The sequence below is a fragment of the Terrapene carolina genome, unplaced genomic scaffold (genome assembly GCF_002925995.2).
Source record: "Terrapene carolina triunguis isolate 2854851 unplaced genomic scaffold, T_m_triunguis-2.0 Scaffold1018, whole genome shotgun sequence".
Lineage (NCBI taxonomy): Eukaryota > Metazoa > Chordata > Testudines > Emydidae > Terrapene > Terrapene triunguis.
In genome coordinates, this window is record NW_020665369.1 from 371,750 (window position 1) to 393,005 (window position 21,256).

At 46.6% G+C, this 21,256-nt stretch overlaps 1 protein-coding gene and 1 non-coding gene across 3 annotated transcripts; one reads left to right on the forward strand and one right to left on the reverse strand.

Moving 5' to 3' along the window:
• Positions 1 to 325: 325 nt before the first annotated feature.
• Positions 326 to 20,470, reverse strand: POLDIP3 (DNA polymerase delta interacting protein 3). 2 transcript variants are annotated; one of them, XM_024213114.2, is made up of 9 exons: positions 19,297 to 20,470; positions 14,730 to 15,123; positions 10,949 to 11,023; positions 9,302 to 9,397; positions 7,945 to 8,127; positions 7,199 to 7,276; positions 5,956 to 6,085; positions 4,920 to 4,986; positions 326 to 4,462 (listed from the first exon to the last, which is right to left on the reverse strand). In XM_024213114.2, exons 1-9 carry the CDS (start codon positions 19,401 to 19,403, stop codon positions 4,288 to 4,290), a joined length of 1,305 nt encoding a protein of 434 aa, XP_024068882.1. In that variant the 5' UTR covers positions 19,404 to 20,470; the 3' UTR covers positions 326 to 4,287. The 2 variants fall into 2 exon arrangements, with proteins under 2 accessions (XP_024068882.1, XP_024068881.1); XM_024213113.2 differs by having other exon boundaries at positions 10,949 to 11,026.
• LOC112115913 lies at positions 19,753 to 19,902 on the forward strand. The gene has a single exon (XR_002908863.1). It is a non-coding gene; the product is annotated as a U12 minor spliceosomal RNA (small nuclear RNA).
• Positions 20,471 to 21,256: the final 786 nt, after the last annotated feature.

Below are 21,256 nucleotides of genomic sequence, written 5' to 3' on the forward strand. Positions count from 1 at the left end.
GGAAAATACAAAATCACTAAGGTGGCAGAATGCTTAAAGACAATAAAAAAGATGGAATCCTATGAAATGAGCAGCTGACTCTAACGCTCTGCCCCATTCCCTCACTCTCTTTAACATGAGAATGCCAGCTCCCATGGAAGAAATTGTTTTCTTTAAGAGACAGATTTTTTTTCAACTGACCGAGTTAAAGCTCTCTCTCAACCATTTTAACTTCTGCTCGCTGCAGATATGAGAGCTCTTTGGAGAGGTAGGGATGAGCTGTGATAGGAAGTCTAAAGCAGTTGGGTAGATTCTCTAAATTAGCAAGATTAACAGAATAGGCTGATCCAGTAAGGATGGCAAGATTTGGTTTATTTAAATTATGAATAAAAATGGATATGGATAAATGATTGAACACTTTGTAGACATCATGGGAAAGGTGACCTTCATTAGATTTAAAGTCTCAGGAATGACCAAGTTCAAGATCCCCCACTGCTACGCCTTTACAGGTAACACATAAATGCACTTTTTTTTTTTTTTTGGTTACTTACTAATTATCTTAGAGTTCTACAAATAAGGTTTGTTAGTAGAACTCACCTTTGACCCAGGCTCTCCATTACAGTATATGTATAATCCGAACATTCTCAATGGTCAGCCTTGAGCTTCTGGGCTGTAGGGAAATAGAAGTGTGCCATGGCCTTCTAAATAAATCTCCATGTCAGTTAAATTATCCCAGGTTTGACCTATGATCACAATGTTAATAATGTGACCATTCTTAATAAACCTCTTCCTTAAACAAATACCATTAATGCATGTGTCTACATTCACATCATCCTAACAGTAAAGGAACTTCCTATGCCAAAAATATGGAGATTAGTGACCCACCTAGTCCTGTATCCTTTCTCCAGCTGTGGCCGAGGCTTAGTGTATAAAACCAGAAAGCTCCTTGTTAACTGCATAATAAACTACTATGGAGAACATTTTTAGACAGAGAGACACCAGAATGCACCATGCCTTTCTGCCTTTGGAACTAACTGTGGATCAACAGGGCAACAGTTCTCTAAAAGGATTAGTGTTACTGCAGGTTGGTGTCCATGGAGCAGTACTCATAGTAGTGACAAACCCTTTTGGAGCCTTGAGGCTGCATTTTTATCAGGAAGATAAACCTTGAAAGCCTGTCACCATGTAGGTTCTGTTTACATGCTTGCTAAGTGGTCAGTGGCTGTTCTAGGGCTTGTTGCTCCAGGCTGAAGACCACCATGTTTCTTGTCAAATGGGAAAAGGAAGGTAAGCATCCACGTAAAGAGGCTTTGCAATGCAGACAACTCAAGTCTCCTGTCCTAAGGAGGCCATGATGGGCTGGGTAAATACACCACCACAGAGCATATGGATGTTTAAAAATAGGGATGCAGCACAGGAATTCTTGTGGTTATCATCAAACACACACACTCCACCACTTGGAAGGTCAATGGCCTTATAGACATTTCATCTGTCCTGATAAAAATATTATTACTGGGAGAAAAGGACAGACAAAAGTTTTCCGAGGCAGGCAGGAGAGTTGTGCTACTGTGTAAGGTTCCCAGGTTCTTGTTGCCTTATTTATATTGCAGTAGCACTGAAAGACCTTACTCAGATTCAGGGCCCATTGGGCTCCGTGCTGTCCCTGCTCCAAAAAGATTATTGTATAAATGAACACTGGAACATATTTTCCCCTCCACTGTTACAACTGTTGTAGACCTTCATGAAGTGAGAATTGCCAAAAGGGTCAGATAGTGCATAGTTAGGATCTACTCTTTAATTAAATGTTTGTTGTGAGCTTAGTGCTCCTGAAAGATACCTAAAAGACCTGTAAACTGAAGGCCTCTCTCAGAACAGGTACGGAGGAGACAGCAGCAATGCAAGTTTCTCCACATCGTCTCACCAATATATTTCAACCCTGAGGGTTGTTCAGTCTCAAAGCTCCATTCATTCTTTTGCCTTCAAGCTGCCAATAATGTGGACTGACAGTGTCCATTTTGTTAGTGTGGATACCTAGCTACTAAAAACTAGATCAAGCCAACCAATCTCATTTCACATCATAGGACAGCAGCCAGCTATCAGCTGGTAATAATTCTGATGACATAGTGAGCTGGGCTGAACTTCAGCACCAAAGTTGTAAGGCTTTGTCATATTAGTACCAATTGCCTGAGTTGAGCCAAGATTGCACTCTCCTCCCACTGTCTCACCTTGTGCTTAACTATGTATGGCATTCACTGAACCAACATTACTGATTTGAGACTTCCCAACTTCTTTCTACCACTGAAGCAGTAGGCTTGATTCAAAGTTCAACTGACCTGGCCTCTCAATTTCCTCAGTGTCTTAAGAAGTTTAGAATCCAATCTCTGTATAACAAACATTTATTCTGAAACAGATAATACATAGTCTTCTCCCACCCCTAACACTCCCTTCTCCCACCCCCTTTTATTAAAACACAGATGTCTGATGGGTGATCTAAAAGAGGAACAATTGGTGTCTTAAACCCTTCCCCCACACACTTGCAGTTCACAAGAAGCCTCCCCGATAACTGCAGTTATTTTCCAGATACAATGAGTACTCAGAAAAGCAAGTTCTGTTGAGTTCTCAGTTCTTTCCATGGCTACGAGTGATATGGCATGAGAGAGGAATGGTTTGTAGCCGCCGGACAGAACAAAGAGTTTGCACAAAACAAGAGTGCAAAAGAAACATAGGGTCCACCAAGAAATGGAGTCTGAATCTACAATGGTACTGGACAGAGTTCACTAAAGAATGTCAGCAGTGCTGACTAGAATTGGTTAGTTTCATAGCTGGAAGGATCAAGTTCAAACTTCAGACAAATTTTGGGGTGGTTTTCACTTCCCTCTTTTCTCATAATACAATTGAAACTAATAGAGTTAGAGCTACCTGGATTTCCCAATTTTCACTGGGTTAATGCTATGCTAACAATGGGAGCACGGCAAGTGCCACCTAGTGGCCAATGGCTCATCACAGACGAACAGTCCCTCCTTGGAAGGTACATTCTTGTGGCTCTACCTGGGGCTTGCTTGGTTTCCATGCTCTCCTCTCTGCTGTATCCCTTACACTGGTTTCCCAACAGCCATCCCTCTGAGGCCATGAAGTGCCTCTACCATCCTTCCAGCCCATGTACATGAGCAGCTGTTCTGCATAGCAGCCAAGCATAGCTCACGTGGAGCCCTTTTACAATTGATACTCCTTCACAGCAGGTGGACAAGAGGATTATTTCCTACATATTAGTACATGACTTACTCCCCAACCCACTCCTCTCCATAAAATTGGACTGGAGATGCTAGAAGGACTTCCCAGTCCCCACCCCACCCACTAAAAAAGCTCATGTCCCTACATGGACAGCAGGGGTTGGGAGAACATGATATGATTCAACCTAATTGGAAGGGAAACACTCGATTTCTAGTGTTTCTGGTCAAAGTCCCTGCTCTCACATGAAGTTAGTCCAGAAAGAGGAAGGAAAGGGCAGATCACCCTGGGGTACCCTAAGGAGCGGATATATTCACGTTACACAGAAGCCTGAGCTATTTTCTCCCCCTCAGTGTGTTACTGAATGTTGAACTTCACCAGGACAATAGCAGAGGCTTAACTGTGACAGCAAATTAGATGCGGTATGTCTGCACTTGTGCATATATTCTCCCCACAGCCCAAACTCTTCCATCAGCTGATAAACAGGGGAGCTGGATTCTTCTCAGTGCCTCCAAGCGTCACAGCTGCTGATCAGCAAAGCTTCTAACAGCTAGGCAGAAGTTGTATCCTACCAGGTTTGAGACAAAACTGTCAAAATGCTACTTGCTTCTGAGCATCACACCTGGCTCCACCCCAAATGCAGCAGCTTTAAAAATTAAATCTGGTATCAAGCGACAATAACAGAGGGGCTTCACCTTTCGGTCAGAGGTTGTTAGCCGTAGGACAAGAGGTTCTGTTTATCATTCCCCTTCCCTCAAAGTCTCTAGGTGCACTTTTAATAGCTGGCCACAAGGGGGTGTGGAGCAAAAGAGGGAGTTGCATGGGTCTATGCTTGGTAATATATCTCACTGGCAGAAGGGGGAGGTTATTCTCTTGGAAAAATGTGGAAGAAAACTCCAACTATGAAAACAGAAAATACACACATGAGAGGGAACACTACTGTACAGGAAGGTAGCGATCATAGAAAACAAAAAACACAAGGTGGGCAAACACAGAAACACCTGCGCTCCCACGTGATTCTCCCCATTCCATGCCTTCAGCAAGTTTTCCAGTCCACTGCTCGCCTCCACTCTTCTCTTCTCAGAGTTTGATTTTGAATTCTGTGGGCTGCACAGAGACAGAGGCCGCCGAGGATTTGAAGAGCGCCTTCAAAATGGTGTCAGGGTCCACCTCAGCTGGCGGATTTGAGGAGGCAGCTGCACTCGACCGCCGTGGTTCTACTTCCTTCTTCACAGAGGGGGTGTCGCTTAATCGACTGCATGATGAAAAACAGACATAATAGTTAACCTCACATTACAATAAGTCTAGGGCAGCCTCAGAAGCTACTGTTCCCCCTCCAAGACATTGGGTGCGTGGCTTAAGATATGCTTTCGGCCGTGGAAGGGTTCTGGTCCCAGCCTCTCATTCCTGAGCCAGCAGGGACTAGGGATGCTATGGAAACAGACTGCAGCACACTCAACTCAGGTGCATGCGAAGGGAACGCTGGCACTGATGGGCTGTGGAAGAAGTCCCATCTTGTTTTCCTTGAGTGGAAAGGCAGCGGCTGCAATCCAGCGCTAGGTGCAGCTGAAGGGGTGTAGGTGAGAAAGGGCTACCGAGGATTTTCTTGAGATTTTACCATGGAAAAATTTTCCTCCTGCACCTCACCTCAAAAAGTCCTCCCCAAAACAGAACCTGCAAATTCTTTTGGCTCTTCCACCCTGAGCACTTACAGCAAGATTGGCTGATCTGATGTGATGACATTCCCGTTCATGTGAAGGTTGCACTTCATTGGCTGCCCTAAAAAAACCCAAAACCAAATTTCATATCCCCAGCAAGGCAAGACCCCAGAAGTATTACACTGACGTGCAGACAGAGGTGAGCGGACGCAGCCCCACACATTGGGGAATTGTGGGGAGCCATTAGAGACAGCAGCTTCACTCGAGTCATGGCAAAGTCAGAGCACTTGCAAGCAGCAGCGGAGCTACTGTAAGAGCTTAATGCAATTACAACACTCTAGCACCGGCATAACAGCTGGCCGAGCAATTACAGAGTAGGCTGCAATGGTTTAGCAAAGATGCAGGAGAATCTCCGGTTCTGAGCTGCTTGCACCTTAAGTGACTTTGCTCGCTAGGATAAAGTTACAAGAGCCATCAATCCTCAAGCTCAAGGGCAAAGAGCAAGTGAATAACCATCTAGAATCAGCAACGAATTTCCATCTACAATAATACATCAGTAAATTGATTTAGCTGAATCACTGTACTATTCAAAATCTGTACAGAGACTGATATTCATTTTTGCAAACCCCTGATTTCAGAAATACTTTGGATGTGCCTTGAGGCCTTTGCAAAAAACAGGGGTTCGTTACACTGCACAAGCAGGGACACTATGCCTTCCTGTGAAGTGTCCAGCATTGGCTGGGGTCAGAGACAGGATACTGGATTAGATGCACCAATAGTTTTATCTGGTGGGGAGAATTTTGTGGTTTTAACTTCAGCGGAAGCCAGATGCAACCTTTGAGCTAGACCTCTCCCCTAGGGAAATAGATTTTGAAAACAACGCTGATGGACAGTGGAGATACTCAACTACCTACATAACACCTGTAGCATTGAACCCCAACCCCCTTTGTCCAGCTCTCAGTAGCATTCCCTGACACACACACTCTCCTTGAGCAGCACAAGAAGACTCTGAATTACCGTCTGAAATCTGCACCGAGCTGGAAAGCCTTTGATTCATGCACCCCACCTTCAACTCCAGCCTCAAACTTACCATCTAAGCATCTGTTGTTGTATTTTTTATATGCTGTGATGGCATCTTCCTTCTTCACAAAGACCACTTCAGCCACTCCAGGGTGCACGAGACGGGCCCGCTTTAAAGCGCCACACACACAGAACAGCTCCTGAGGACAGACAGCAGGTCATGGCTGTGGTTGCTGTCAGTGCCACATTAGAGTTACTGCTTTGATCTGACGGTCTTACCATGGTGGGCCAGGCTCAGAAAGAGGGCCCCCACATCCACAGTTGAGTAGTTCAAGACTCTGGGAGTGAAACAGCTAGCAGTCTAGAGATACCTACTATGATATAAGTCAGTGGTGGGCAACCTGCGACCCATCAGGGTAATCTGATTGTGGGCCGCGAGACATTTTGCTGATGTTGACCGTCCACAGGCACGGCCCCCTGAAGCTCCCAGTGGCTGCAGTTTGTCGTTCCTGGCCAATGGGAGCTGCAGGAAGCAGCAGACCGCCGGGATGTGCTGGCTGCCGCCCCCCGCAGCTCCCATTGGCCGGGGATGGCAAAAGCGACCACTGGGAGCTGCGGGGGGCCGTGTCTGTGGACGGTCAATGTCAGCAAAATGTCTCGGGGCCCGTAATCAGATTACCCTAATGGGCTGCAGGTTGCCCACCATTGGTGTAAGTACTTGGTGTCTGATAGATTGATTACTAACACTACTGCAGGATGAAGCGTTCAAGGTTACTTTAGTCATACCATAGGAAATAACTGAAAGAATTCATAGCATAGGAAATAACTGGAGTTAAACCCAGTAACCCCCCTCTGTCTAACTGAAAGAGAGAGGAAGGTTTTTCCAAAGTGGGATTAAAAGGATTTCCATGTTTTTCATTTCTGAAAGGAACATGAATTAAAATTCTAATCGGCCGGGGGCCTATGTTTAGTGCTCAGGGGCTGGGAGCACAAGGGAGGCTTACTATGTGCAAGTGCTGTGGAGGTTTTGGGTGTGGAGGGTGGGCAGTAGAAGGGTGAGAACAATGCCATGTATCCCTTGATATCAACTCCTCCAGCCAACTAGAGATGGTCTCAATGCACCCTAAAAGGGATTTTTCTTCAGCATAAAGGTCAAGAAGTGGAAGGTAGGGAACGCTCAGAACTCTTCCAAAAAACAAAAACAAATGCCAACCCCTGCACCAACACAAAATGTGGCTAGTGCAATCAAATCTATGGAGAGGGGCATGGGGGAAATTCTAGCCACACAGAGCCCAGCAATAAATGGCACTTACAACAATGTCTTCCTCTGTGACTCTGGGGTGCAGATTGTTCACAGTCATCTTTGTACCTTCCAAAGGGCTGAACACCGGCTGCCAACACAAAGAAGAGCATATCATATGCAGAAGGACAGAGTAAAAGACATCAGAGAAGACATCACGGCAGAGAAAGCATGAATAAACTGAAGCAAATAGGGCCCTAGGGAAGGCAAATGGGAGATGGGAGACGGGAGAGGGAAAAACAATGTTGAGAAACTAAGACGGTACTAAGCTCCCTCAAACCCAGCCCAACTGATCTTTACAGATAAAGCCCATCTTTCCTGCTGATAGGTCTCTGAAGTAATTTTTCCATCTCAACCCCAAGTGTGACAATTAGTTTAGCCCTGCACATGTAAACAGTCAGTTAAATCCCACTGGTCCCTGAAGTCACCACCCATTTCTTATCTTTTATCCTAGTAACATGGATTTTGTCAGGACTTCTGAGGGACAGAAAATTCAACAAAAGCATCAAGATGGGAAGCCCACACGTTCCCTCTTCTTACTGTTTAGCAATCAATGAGGATTCATAGACAGATTCGGCTTTAAAATGCCTGGAAGTGGGTTCTAATCACCTAGATTGGCTTGACCCTCTAAGTAACAAATCCCATGCTGAGGGTGTGGGAGGGAGATGTCGAGGCGAGCTCTCCATCCAGCCCATCTAGACAGATTTTAGAGGTGTGGAGGGTCTCCAATAGAAGGCAGACCCCTTATCTTGTACTCACCTCAACAGGTGCTGGTTCTTTTGGTGGTTCCTCCTTGGTCACCAAGGTCCGGGACATGTTTGTCAGGGCCTTTGTCCGAATGGGTGAGAGAGGTGCTGGGGGGGCTGTATAGGTGTCATTCTGGACCACTTTGGTGAGGGGGACCGTCTTGGAAAGAGAGAACTTATTGCCACTCAGTCCAGCCTAAACAAAGGGTGAATAACAGTATCCTTGAAAGATGTAACCTTCTCAATCAGAAACCCCTTTTCAAGCAGCAATAGCCAGGGAGAGTTACCAACACACACTGAGGTGCTGTCACACTCTCCCAGTCCGATGACTTTATGTGCTACTGGAGACTCTCGGCAGCTCCATCCCTGGCTGGGGAAAATAAGCTAAAGCACTTAGGGATGCATTTAGCCTAAAAGACAGTCGTCACCGCTCCTTGCAGACAAGCACTGTTAAAAGGTACTTGTTTTCACATTGCAGTAGTAAAGCTCAGTTAAGAAGGATTTTCATTTTACATCATTCATCCTGAAGATCCCAAAGCACTTTTCAAACTGCCTGCAGAGATCACTCATCCATTAAGATTCAACTATCTATGGGCTAGAATGCAGTGGCCTTTCTTCTCCAGAAACACTAACCTAGTATCACAGGAAGAGATGTGAAGAATAACATCTCCAGTTGCAGGCTGCTTGGGGAGTTTTAGATCAGCAGAATATAATTGGAACTAACATCTCTACTCTTGCAAAAAAAACATCCAGGAATTTTTAATGACCTCAAGTGGTCAGGAGCTCAGTTTTAAATCTTAGTCAGATGCTGGCAACTCCAGGAGTTAAGTGGCATTGATTCAGCACTGACTTAGATGGACCAAACCAGATTGTGCGCGCCAGGACAGCCACATCTATTTGCCTGCTTTTCCACCCTCCCCCAGATGGTTGGTGCCTGCTGATAGGCAGCCAGCTGCAATTTTGCAATGCAAGAGGATCTCTCTCTCTAGTTGTCCAGTCTTGGATCAGTGGGACCAGAAAGTTTCCACTACTCGCATGCTCAGGCAATGATGAGCCAGGTTCAAGGAACTATTCCCCACAAGGGGAAGACAGCCAAAAGCCAACATGCAGGACTCTCCTACCAGTGACGGTAAGCAGTCATTCTGGCTGCAAAAGGCTTGTAACACTGTACAGAGCCCAAAGGGGACTCCTTTGACCTGCAAGGTAAAGCTGGAAGCACAGGCATAAAGGGAAGGGAGGGGCTGAGGGCAAACACATTCCAAGGGGATCTTTTACATACTTTAAAAGAACATAAGCCCTGTAAAGCTGCAGCCTGCGTGTCCACCCAAGGTGAGCATGGTGTGGTGGGGACTGTTGAGGCACTCCCTTACCGCGTTGTGCAGGAAGCTGTTTGTGGTGGTGATTTTCATCTGTTTGCTAGGAAGGGGAGATACGCTTTCATCATCATCTTCCATGTCATAGAGGCCCTAAAGACAAACAGCAAGCAAACAACAGTCTCACAAGGGCGTGGTTTTACTTTAGATGGCACCTTGCCCATCACCTTCCTCTCCCCATCTCCAGTCTTCTGAGGAACAGACCTGCTCACTGTCAGAGAGATGGTAGCAACAACCCCTCTCTGTGCCTTTGTCCTGCCCTCACAACTCAGTGATAAAGAGCTGAGGTTGGATAAATCTGATTCAAAAAGCAAGTGAACACAAGAATGCCCTCGCACTGTGACCTCTTCCTCAGGGATGCCACAGCAAAGAGAGTTCTCCAGAAATACTGCAGCTACATACAGATTTCTGAATCCCTAGACATTATGTGGACTCATGGACAACATTAATACAGTGAAGATTTAGTGCCTGCTGTTCCTTAGCATCCTGCCAGCTATCAGCCTAAAGCAGGAAATAGGAGTCTGTTCCAAGCATAAGTTGCAGTAATGAAGAAAGCATGAAGGCAAGAGATGCAGCAGGACTGTAAGAAGAGGGATGGTTGGATGAAATGAGAGCAGAAGTGTTGCTGGGGATGGAGTTGTGAGGAACACTGAGGATGAGGACAAGGGGCTTGTATCTGACGTGGATGGAAAAAGAAAGTTGGTGGAATGCAGCAACATTGCCAGAAGAAAGGAAGAAAGAATTGTTCTAAGCAATGGCATTCTGGGCGTAAATTAAGAAGTAAGACCAAAGAAGGCCAGAGAGAAGGTAATTACACTAATCAAAGCAAGAGATGACCAAGACGTGAAAAAGGTTTTACCATTAATATGAAGAGGAAAAAATAGATTTGAGAGATATTGTAGAGGAAAACCGCAAAAGAAACAAGAGCCTGGTTACAGAAGAAGAGAGAGAAAAGCATCAAAGGTGATGAGACTGTTACAAGTCTGGCTGGCGCTAAAGCTTTCAAATGCAAATATGGTAAAGAAAGTGACAGTACAGAGTGCCAGATGTCTCCCTCAGACTTCCAGAGGAGGTGTGCTCAGTTAACGAACACAGGAACTACCAGGCTAAATCACAACACTGGTCAACCTGATCCAGCATCCTGCCTCCTCAGGGACTAGTATTCAGAATTTCTGAGAAAGGTGAACCCCCCACATAACGCACCCGGTCATTTATGAACAAATCACAATCCGATCCAGCCTAGCAGGCTGGATGTTGGACAAGATGGACCAACTGCATGATCTGGTGCAATATTACCAATAATTTTATCACAAGAGTCTGGAGGAAAGGGAGACAGGAGAGGATTCTGCAAAGAAACTTTAAAATTCAGAAAGGCAAAGGTAGGAAATACCACCCTGTGTTCTCAGAACTGTCATGTACGATAGCTACAATATAAAAGGCCCCTTTTATTTGACCTCTCCTCCTCCTACCTTCTTTACAAGAACACACAAGAGTCAAGCTGTGAAAGAACTTTCAAATTCCTCCTTTTCCAAGGTACTGGAACCCAGAGGAAAATGAAAGATGCCCCGTCACATTTACTAATCCTCGGGGAAAACACATAATAACAAGTGGATAGTACCAATACTGCCAGTGAATGGAACTCACCTGTCTCTGTGTGTGGTTGTTCACTACATTGATCCTCATTCCTGCAGGATGAGAGTGTCCTGGGGCTGCAGCCTTCTGCTGTGATATCAGAGGAAAGAAACAGCCAAAGTATTAACACCAGAATCTGCCATTGCCAATCTCAAAACAGGGCAGCCATTTGTTCATTCCAAGAAGACTTAAACAAGACTCTCACCCCTGCTCTCATATACACCATGGCACGACATGGTAGGACATCGAGACAAAGCCTCAGTTAGAAGGCACGGAAGAGACAGAATAATGCAGAATCATTTTTTTTTTTCTGTAGTAAGTGTTCAGCATGATACACCAGCCCAAAACAACAAAGGAATTAAGAGCTAAGTCCTAGGTAGAGGATTTATAACTGCCAATTATGTGAGCTTTGGCTCAAGATTAGTGGGAGATGAATTTAAAACCTACAAGGCTAAGATCAGACTTGTGCATATACAAATATTAAATACAGCTAAGTGACAGGATCTGCAGACTGCCCTTCTTTGGTGCTGTGGGGAGCAACAGTGCATATAACCGCATTTTATGGTACTGCCCAGAAGCCTACACCCTAAGGATCAAAGTAATTCAAAAGTTCTGTTCTATATCAAGCATGAACTTAGCCCTGTTCTAGTATGAAGTTTTGCTTGAATCTAATGCTGCACAAGATGGTACAGCCGGTCCTTTCAGCAGTCTGACCAGTTACCCTGCGCGACTGGAATAAACCCAGGGTCTACAACTTCACCATTCCATAACTGAAGGTTCCTTTTCTGGAATATTGGGTATCTTTGAGAGCAGTATGTAACTTGTCCAGGACAATGGAGCTAATACTCCCTTTGCAAAAGTAGCATGGGAACTTTTAATAATCACAACCAGTCAGAGCCTGTTTTGCATTTCTAGAAGGCAGCATCTCCCGCAGCACAGCTCCCTCTAGCTCTATACTCTGACACTGATTCAGATTCAGAGAGAATGTCTTCCCTACTAAACCACCAACACCACTTCCTGCAGCACCCTGAGGTTTCCTTAGAGGCCTCTCATTCAGGTAATGATCAAGCTCAATCTTCCATTCATTTCGGAGGTCTGACAAGCTTGCATCCCAAGGCAACATGGCTGTCTGCCTGATGGGACCAGGAGAGTTTAGTTTGTGGGTTGTGAGCAGGGACATTTGCAAACAGCTGGGAATTTTGGCAAAACTTGTGAAGAATCTTAGACCACGTGTAGGATTTCCTCTGTGGTTTTAGTTATGTGATTTCATGTTCAGTTTTTAACTCTACTATGCACAATTCCAGCAGTTCTCAAACTGTGGGTTGGGACCCCGAAGTGGGTTGCAATCCCATTTTAGTGGGGTCACCAGGGCCAACATTAGACTTGCTGGGACCCACGGCTGAAGCTGAAGTCTGAGCTCCCCCACACAAGGGGCAGCGGGGCTCGGGCTCCACCCCTGAGGTCATGTAGTAATTTTGTTGTCATAAGGGGGTCGCGGTGCAATGAAGTTTGAGAAGCCCTGCACTACTCCTTAGTCAGCTCTGTAGGGCAAGAGGAGTCAGTCATAAATATCAGTAAGGTCATTAAAGTAGATCAAGTTTTCAGAAGCCACTTAAATCTTATAGTGTGCACTGCAAGAGTCTAACGCCTCACAGCTGAGAGCTCTGTACACAACCCTTTACCTTAACTGTCAAGGATTGCTGTAAGTGTCAACTATTTGAATAATCAAAGACTATGGGAAGCTTTACTGTACTGTGATTAATGCATCACACTACCATGTGAGACAGCCAGCCTCTATCCTTTGGTCCAGTCTCTCACTCCCCAGGCTGGCAAGGACTGGGAACTCTACAGAGGTAATATGCAATTTCTCTGGTCTTTCTGAGGAAGGAGCATGTTAGGATGCTCTGAAGCAAAACCTGTAGATGAGGAAAGAGCTAGATCAATGGGCTCCAAAGAGAGTCTTATTCAGTCCTCCAAATTCAAGGGGGAAATGGCTTTTCCTAGCAGACATGGGAAGCAGCTGAGAAGAGTGGTCAGGTAAGAGATTTGGCAAAAGGTTTTGGTAGCTTTGGTACTCGTCCTAAGGAGGAGGACAGTTTAGCAGACAGAAGGGGTCAGGATCAGGTTGTAAGTGCCTGTTATCATGTGCGGTGGTTTGCTGCTCTCCCCCAGCTCCTTTCCTTTTAGCTGTCCAGCATCCTCTCTTCCTTTACAGTGACATCGGGGTCTACTTACTGCACTAAGTGCATGTGTAGTTCATTGCGGAGCCTGGCAGGTGATAAGTGGCACTAGGGTCCAGCAGGGTTAGCTGAGATTCAAGTTACCTGAGGGCAGTGGTGGATTACCACACAGGCCCACAGAGCCTGTGCCCAGGAGCCCCGGCCAATGTGAGGGCTCCCGCAGGAGCACTGCAACTCTGGCCCTGCCCCCTGCTTCTCCTCTCCCTCCAGGGTCCTGCCACCCTGCTCCTCCTCTTTCCCGAGGCCCCGCCCGCTGGCCAGGCTGGCAGCCAGAGCCCAGTGAGCATATTCCCCTCTGCCTCCCTGTGCGGGGCTGGCCCGGGCCCTGCTGCTCACCCCCAAGCACCGCCATTCCTCCCCCCCACACACACACACTCCCTTTTTGGCAAAACTGGCTATTTATCCCGTTTACTCTTGACAACTGATGATCGGTTGGCAAGAAAAAAATGGGACAAATGCCCAGTTTTGCCAAAAAAACTCAGGACATCTGTGGCAGGTCTTAAAGACGGGATTGTCCCAGCCAAATTGGGATGTATGGTCACCCTAGGCTGTACGAAGAGCCACCCAGGGAGCCTGGGCAGCTTTGGGGAGTCCTGGACTCTTCATTTACCTTGGGCAGGGGGGTCAGGACTCCCTACAGCTTCCAGCCAGGCCACAGGGCCTTGGAGGGGACAGGGAGGAGCATGAGGCAGGGCCCCTTAGCAGGGAGGAGCATGGGGGGCCCAAATGTTCTTTGTGCCCAGGGCCCCAATAAATCTTAATCCACCTCTGCCTGAGGGTGGATGGGAACGGTTGTACCCATGGCAAGGGGGTAAAGTCAGAGTTCAGTGAGCAGAGGAAAGATGGCAGGCCAATCAGTTGGTTATATTGAAACTGGGACAAAATCTCAGTTTTATAATTTGTCAAGTAACTAGGCCACTTCCTGAAAACGAGAAGTTTCCTGCTAAAACAGGTCATCATCAGCTTGTGCTGGAAAAGGGGTGGAATAGAAGAGTAGATGGGGGAAATGAAGACAAAAAATGTAGATATCTGTTATAAATGCAAATAACTGCATATTCTAACTTGTAATCTTATTCTTGCGGAGAGTCCTAGCCAATTAACAGAATATCCAACCACGCTGTCCCGATGGGTGTTTTGCTATGATGATCAGCAGTGTAGGAGTTAATGACGATACCTATATTTTCCTCAGATTTTTTCTGGGCAAGATGGGGGTGCTTCAGACCTCTCAGTGCTACTACTTCAGTCTGTCTGAAGACTCAGAACGCTGCCTTGGTCACATGTAGAAGGTTTTATTGGCAACTAGAAGGACCAGAATAACTTTTGCTTACATGAAAGCTCAGATTTTGCAGAAAACACTCTGAATACCAAAAATCCATAGACACCATAAAACCAGGCATGCCTATTTCAGTGTCTGGGTTAAAATTCATCACTATGGTTCCCGCATTCCTCCTCTGTAATCATTTGGATTCATCTATCCAACCGTTATCATTGTAACTGGCCTGTCATAGCACAGATGGTGGGGATTGAGTGATAGGATAGCAGTGACTACCTACCTGAATTGTTTTGGTGATCTTCATGGCTGGGGTCACTGTCCCCACGGCTGGACTTACAATTGCAGCAGTAGGAGCGCTCCTTTTCAAGCTGATCTTCTCTCTGGCATCTATCACTTTGGTCACCTTCTCAGCAGGCACACTCTGCTGCTTGCGGGAATTCAGCATTTCCCGGGCATCCTGCACTTTCCCTTTGATTTTGAACCGAGCATCTTTCTGAAGCAGTTTCTCCCGAGCATCTTTAACTCCCAGTTTGTGTCGGGCATCAGTGAGGCCAATCTTTTGCCGGGCATCAAACGTCCGTTGGAAGCTGATGGTTGGCGTCGGTCTACTTAGAAGAGTTTGCTGAATCCCAATTCGAGATCGAATGCCTCCAAATACTGGCCTGCTGTTCAGTCTGGAAAAAGAAATTTCGGGCTGATAAAGTGGGTTGTAACATTAATGGAAGCATTTCTGCTGGTGCAAACAAAACCCTGTATTCCCAAACACAACCCCACGTATGCACATGCATATTCAGAACAGCAGCAGAGTGATATTCCAATAGTTTATTTAATCTAAGTTCCTAGGTGTTTTATAAACTGATTTATAAACTCTCTCTCTCGATAGATAAATATATATATATATTGTGGAAGCAGAGAAAGAACTGACAGAAAGGAACTGCAATGCATGACAGTTAGTTAGCAAGAGTCAGGCTAACTGTAACCCTGATAACGCGAGATTTGTAGAAGCGAGGATTGTGTGAGGCAGGTGAGAAAGAACTGTGTGAGAAGTTATTGTGACCTTGTATAGATAAGGTGTAGAAAATATTGTATGTTGGCAAGAGTCAAAACAAGTAAGGAATTAAGATATCAAGATGGCCTATGTATAACAAAATGCAGCTGTCCCTCATTATTTCTGTAATGAAAGGTATAAATGCTTGCTGTAATTAGTTACCAGGAGGAGACCTGCTTAGCTCTCTCCCTCTGCACAATTGTGAGAGTTAATAAAGCATCTGACTTGCTGTACCCAAACAAAAAGTGAGAACTCAGTTTTTCTCCGACAGTGTGTATATCTATATCTATATCTATATCTATATCTATATCTATATCTATATATATATATGAGATATGCAAAAGGCAAAACAACAAGATTTTTAAAAATGGGTTCCTAAGTCCATACTTAAGCAGGTATAAATGCTGAACATACAGCAGCTCCCATCAAAGCCCTTATGACTTCAAGGGTTATTTATTTTGGGGGAACCATGCAAGGATCAAAGGACAGAAACAGCTTTCCATCCTTTTGGATTCAGCTTGTCCTTCAACATGTTCTTTGTAACATAATATGCCTGGTAGAAAAACAAAATTAACCTGTATTGACATCTTTTCAAGAATTCCTGTCAGACAGACACAAGTTATGTTTTCTTGAAGTGCATGACCCTCAGATGTTAGGATGTGTGAGTAGTTTACGCCATTCTCACTTCAATTCACCCAATTCCAGTATTAGCATCTGAGCAGAATTATACAGACTGCTATCTACTTAACGCTGTTGAAATCAGTCAGGATTCTCTGTATTGAGGATTAAGTTAAATCAGTGTTTTCAAGAGAGCAAGGGTTAAAAAAAAAAAAAAGTAAGTGGTATGATGACTGTCACTTTTCTATAGAGAATCACTCCTGCAGTAACTGAATGATGCCCTAATACAGGAGAAACCAGTAACCACATCACTCCATATAACTCTGTTCCTGTTATTACAAATTCTACTTAACAGCTTGATTGTGACAAATAACATAAGAGTTATCACCTTGATAATGTTTGAGTGGACAAGCAGATTTTATGCCTAGACTTTTGAATTTTCATGACAATCTTGCAAGCCTGTATTAAACAGCATTATACAGTAATACAAATTTATTCTGCTTGCCAAATACTAAGTAAGGCATATTAGCTGGATCAGAGAGCTTACAAGCTACGTCAGACACCATGAACAAGAAATAGACAAGGCACAAATGTTCAAGTAAGGGATGCTGTTGACAGATTACTGCTGAGCAAATGAAGGTTGTAAGGATTCCTGTTAAGAAGGGTTTTGAAAGAGAGAGGAACTGCTTGGTGTAATAAACGGCATAAGACTGTTCCAAGCATGCAGGAAAGCATGAATGAAGGGACAAAGCCAAGGCCTTGACTAGACTAGGATTTAAAAGTGTGTTAAAATGTACTAGCCAAGTAGTTCTCAATCTTTTGGGGCTCAGGATCCATTTGTAAATGTTTATGACCTGTCGCAAACCAGTAAATAGTCTGGGGGTGGAGGTCCTGGGGTGGTTTCAGTGAGATCCTGCCCGGGGGGATTGGGTCCTGCCCAGTACTCACCCCACAGTGGCAGCTCCTGTGCTGTGGGGCTGGCTGGGTTTGGCTCTCCGCTCCAGGCATTGCAACCTCTGGGGTTACAGTGCTGCTCAGGTTTGGTCTTGCCCCCGGGACTGGACCAAATTTGTGAGTGGAGTTCTGACCTGGCTCATAGGGTTACAGTGTGGCTCACTCAAATTTGGACTGTTGAGGCTCCCGTCATCATGACAGCTGGGCCCTGGGACCCCAAAGGTTGTAGTGCCTGGTGCAGGGAGGTGAGCCCAGCCAGTCCTGTGCGACAGGAGCTGCACGCGACCCTTTGAAACATTCTCACAACCCAATTTCTTGCAACCCAACCCATGGGTTGAGAAATGCTGCACTAGTCAATATGTGTAAGCGAACCTGTTTTAGAAGATGATGCTAGACAAAACAGTGTAGACTTTAACTCATCCACCTTAGCACATGTTCAAGTCTAACCTCTCCCCAAACTAAAACCATGGGAGTAGATTGGATTGCCTAGGAAGAGCACAGAGAGAGAAGAGAAGCATGGACAGGGCCTTGAGGGGCATCAAGTGTCTGAGGCAAAAAGGAAGGCCAAAAGCTGCCACAGGAGAAGGTAGCTGGGCAGGAAAATCAAGAGGGCACATAGGCCTTGTCTACATTAGATATATACTTGCTGTGCTAAGAATCATTCTCACCTCTTAACTACCTTATAACACACTTCACATCCACAAGTACGCTGAATAGTTTTGCAGGTGTGATATCAACGGTACGAAGGAGACTATGATTTTTCAGATCTAAATTTCTGTTAATCTGAGTATCAGAGGGGTAGCCGTGTTAGTCTGGATCTGTAAAAAGCAACTAAGGCCTGGTCTACACTACGACTTTAATTCGGATTTAGCTGCGTTAATCCGAATTAATCCTTAACCCGTCCACACAACGGAGCCAGTTACTTCGAATTAAAGGGCACTTAAAATCGATTTCTGTACTCCACCCCGACGAGCGGAGTAGCACCAAAATCGATTTTGTAAATTCGAATTAAGGGTAGTGTGGCCGCACACCACCGAATTACTGTGGTTAAAATTAATGGGGTAGTGTGGCCGCACACCACCGAATTAATGTGGTTAAAAACCGAATTAATGTGCTTAGTGTGGCCGCGCACAATCGAATTTATACAATCTGTTTCCCAAATTCGAATTATCTAAATTCAAATTAATCTCGTAGTGTAGACGTACCCAAAGAGTCCTGTGGCACCTTAAAGACTAACAGATGTATTGGAACATGCGTCTGACGAAGTGGGCATTCACCCACGAAAGCTCATGCTCCAATACATCTGTTAGTCTTTAAGGTGCCACAGGACTCTTTGTTGCTGTTTAGTCTTTATCATTTCAGCCTGAACTCCTGCCAGTGTGGGTGCAGACTAGCCCAAATGTTTAAACTAGTCCTTCCATGTCCCACTGCTTCTGGGAGCTGTGCCGGGAACTGCAGGCAGGGTACCCAAGAACACAGAAAATGTGAAGTCCTACACATAAAGCAGTGTATGCTAGCGTGGCTGCAGGGCAAACCTGCAATAGTTATTGAATCCTTTCAGCACGGCTAGTGTAGACTTACTGAACCCTTTATGCTTAGCCTGGTTCAGTTCTCCAGTGTAGACAAAGCCGCAGTAGGGGAGACTGAGAGAAGAGGAAAGCAGCGGATCAGCAGTCTCGGGAGGCAGCAGGGGGATAACAGCCCCAAGCAAAGCCCTTTGCCCTGGAGGGAGGGGGCTTGCGCAGGCGGAGGCAGGAAGCTGGAGAGCTTAGGGGAGCACTGGGAAAGGGCAGGGCACCCCAAAGCGCCTCGTGGCAGATCCGCCGATCGCCCGAGGGCACAGCGCCCCCCCCGCGCTAGGGGCTCAGCGGCCCCCATGGCACTGCCAGGCTGCCGGCCCCAGACGGGAGAGGCCGGTTCCGCACTCGGGGGGGGGGGGGGGGGCGGGGCCGGGGGGGGGGGGGGGGGGAAAGGGCCCCCCCCCCCCAGGTGCCCCCCGCCCCGAATCTCCATCCCCCCCCTCCGGCTCTGACCGACAACAAGGCCAGCCAATTAGCATCTAGATAGGGGTCCCAGAGGACAGCGACTCAGCCAATGGGAAGTCGGGGGTGTGAGGAGGAGGCGGGCGCTATTGCAACAGGCCCGGGGCCGGGGCGATAGTGGGGCTCGGGGTCCCGCCGGTGACTCCCCGCCCCGGCGCGCTGCGTCCCGGCCCCCGGCCGCTCACCTCCCCTTCACAGTCACACCGCGCTTCCGGATGAGCTCGTCCAGGGACAGGTCCGCCATCTTGTCGCGGGGCCCAGAGACAAGACGCAGCGAGCGAGGCCCGGACATGAGACTAAACTGCTTCCGCTTCCCCGCCCAGCTCCGCGCGGCAACGGCGCTGCGTCGCGCGACCCCTCCCGGGCGCGCGCCGCAAAGAGGACGAGAAGTAAAGGCGCGCGGTTCCCACGATCCCGTGCGGCCGAAGACTCTAATTTACATACGCGACGACGGTTACCCTGGTCGATTTCTACCCCGAAAACAACGCTCACGCTGAAAAGAGACACGGGTGGAAGCGTCAGGAGGGTCTGGGACTGCGGCTAGGCTTGACCTGGATCCGGGGTGGAACTGCCGCCTTGCTCACCCTGACTCTTGTAGCATCCGTCTCGGCCCCCCTGTCCGGCCGCTGCAGTTTCTCAGTATGCCTTAAACTTATGAGTAAGGAAAATAACGATCCGGGGTGACGCCCGGGTCCTCACTGCTAATGTGAGAAGAATTTTTGTGCGGGCACAGGTCGCCCCCAGGGTGACTCGCCTACTTAGTGAGATGCCCGGGTGTCGTGATCTGCCCGATCCCACCCACCTGCTGATGTGGCAAAGACAAAGGAGTTGCGCGTTAGCCCGGTATGAGCTGTTCAGTGCACGGACGCTTTACTGGGCGACAGAGCTCAGTGCAGGACACAGGCCTGCAGGAGCTGAAACAGCTTTGCGATCCGGGCGCTTTCCAGCCATTGGGCCAACGAAACGAACTCATTATCTCGGCTCCTTCGTATTCGGACACGGACCCCCGCGGGGGCTGCACTGGCAAAATTTTGCAGCGCTAAAAGAAAAACATGAACAGATCCGTCCCGTTTTATACGTGAACGCCAGTGTTGTGTGATCTCATGAAACAGATCAATGAGCAAAGCAGGGGAAGATCTTTGCCTGCCAGTTAAAAATGTTTCAGATCCATTTGCCTTCTCTTCGGACTGAACTTCAGACCAAAAGGAATTAGTGGGAAACGTGTAATATAGTGAAATCTATGTCCTAGTCTATCAAATACCACAAACAATATGCTAACAAAATACTAACATTTTCAGTCTATTCACCAATAACCTACAGACCCTATTAGTGCAAACTCAGGGCTCCCACTAAAAGAAAGAAAGAGGGGGGGGGATCAGCTCTGTGTGACGGGGTGCTGGAACAATTTGTGTGTGGGAGAAGGGGGGGAGAGGCTGAGAGGAATTGAACCAAATTGTAAACCCACTATATAATGGAAACCACATCAAGCCAGGTGTTGTGACAGCACCCCCAGCACCCTTAGTTCCCGCACCTATGCTGTGTGGATTTTTTGGTAGTACAATGTGTCTAGGCAAGCCAGGCTACAATAAGTTACAGCAGCTAGAAAGATACTGCAAAACATTAATGGATGCAATATAAACTTTTAAATATTTTTGAGGAAGTTGTGGGGGAGAGGAACCACTCACAATCAGACAAAAAAGGAGATAACTCTGCAAAGCATAAATGTAAATCCAAAGTCTGCAAGCTTTTACTGTAAATCAAGGAGACATTGCATTTCCAATGACACATGATCTTTCACTCCTAAGAGTCTTGGAAAAACTTGTGTCCGGCTGTTCTTTTAGAATTTGCAGATTCAGGAGCTGGTGAGGTGACATGTGCAGAGATGGCTGTTTGCTTCACCAGTGGGCTCTGCTGGAGCCTGGTCAGAAAGCCCTTACAGGAGAATTATGAGTGGAGCCTGACCTTGCTGAGTTGATTTCCTTCCCCAATGTTTATTAGAAGCTGCAGGGGTCTCTAAAGCCCCCAGGTCAGCTTCTGCTCTGGGTGCTTACCCTGTTCTGTTACATTTCAGTGGGATCAGTCCCACAGTTCCCAGAAATCATGTAGGCGAGACTGTCCCCTCCACTACTCCTCCCATTTCTGAAG

What these genes read in the sequence shown, in the direction of transcription:
- POLDIP3 (XM_024213113.2), bottom strand. Translation starts at nt 19,403, where the DNA reads ATGTCCGGGCCTCGCTCGCTGCGTCTTGTCTCTGGGCCCCGCGACAAG. An exon ending in ACAGCTTCCTGCACAACGCG is followed by an intron (nt 8,128 to 9,301) that starts GTAAGGGAGTGC and finishes CCCTTTGTTTAG; the next exon opens with GCTGGACTGAGTGGCAATAA. An exon ending in TCAGATCAGCCAATCTTGCT is followed by an intron (nt 4,463 to 4,919) that starts GTAAGTGCTCAG and finishes TTCATCATGCAG; the next exon opens with TCGATTAAGCGACACCCCCT.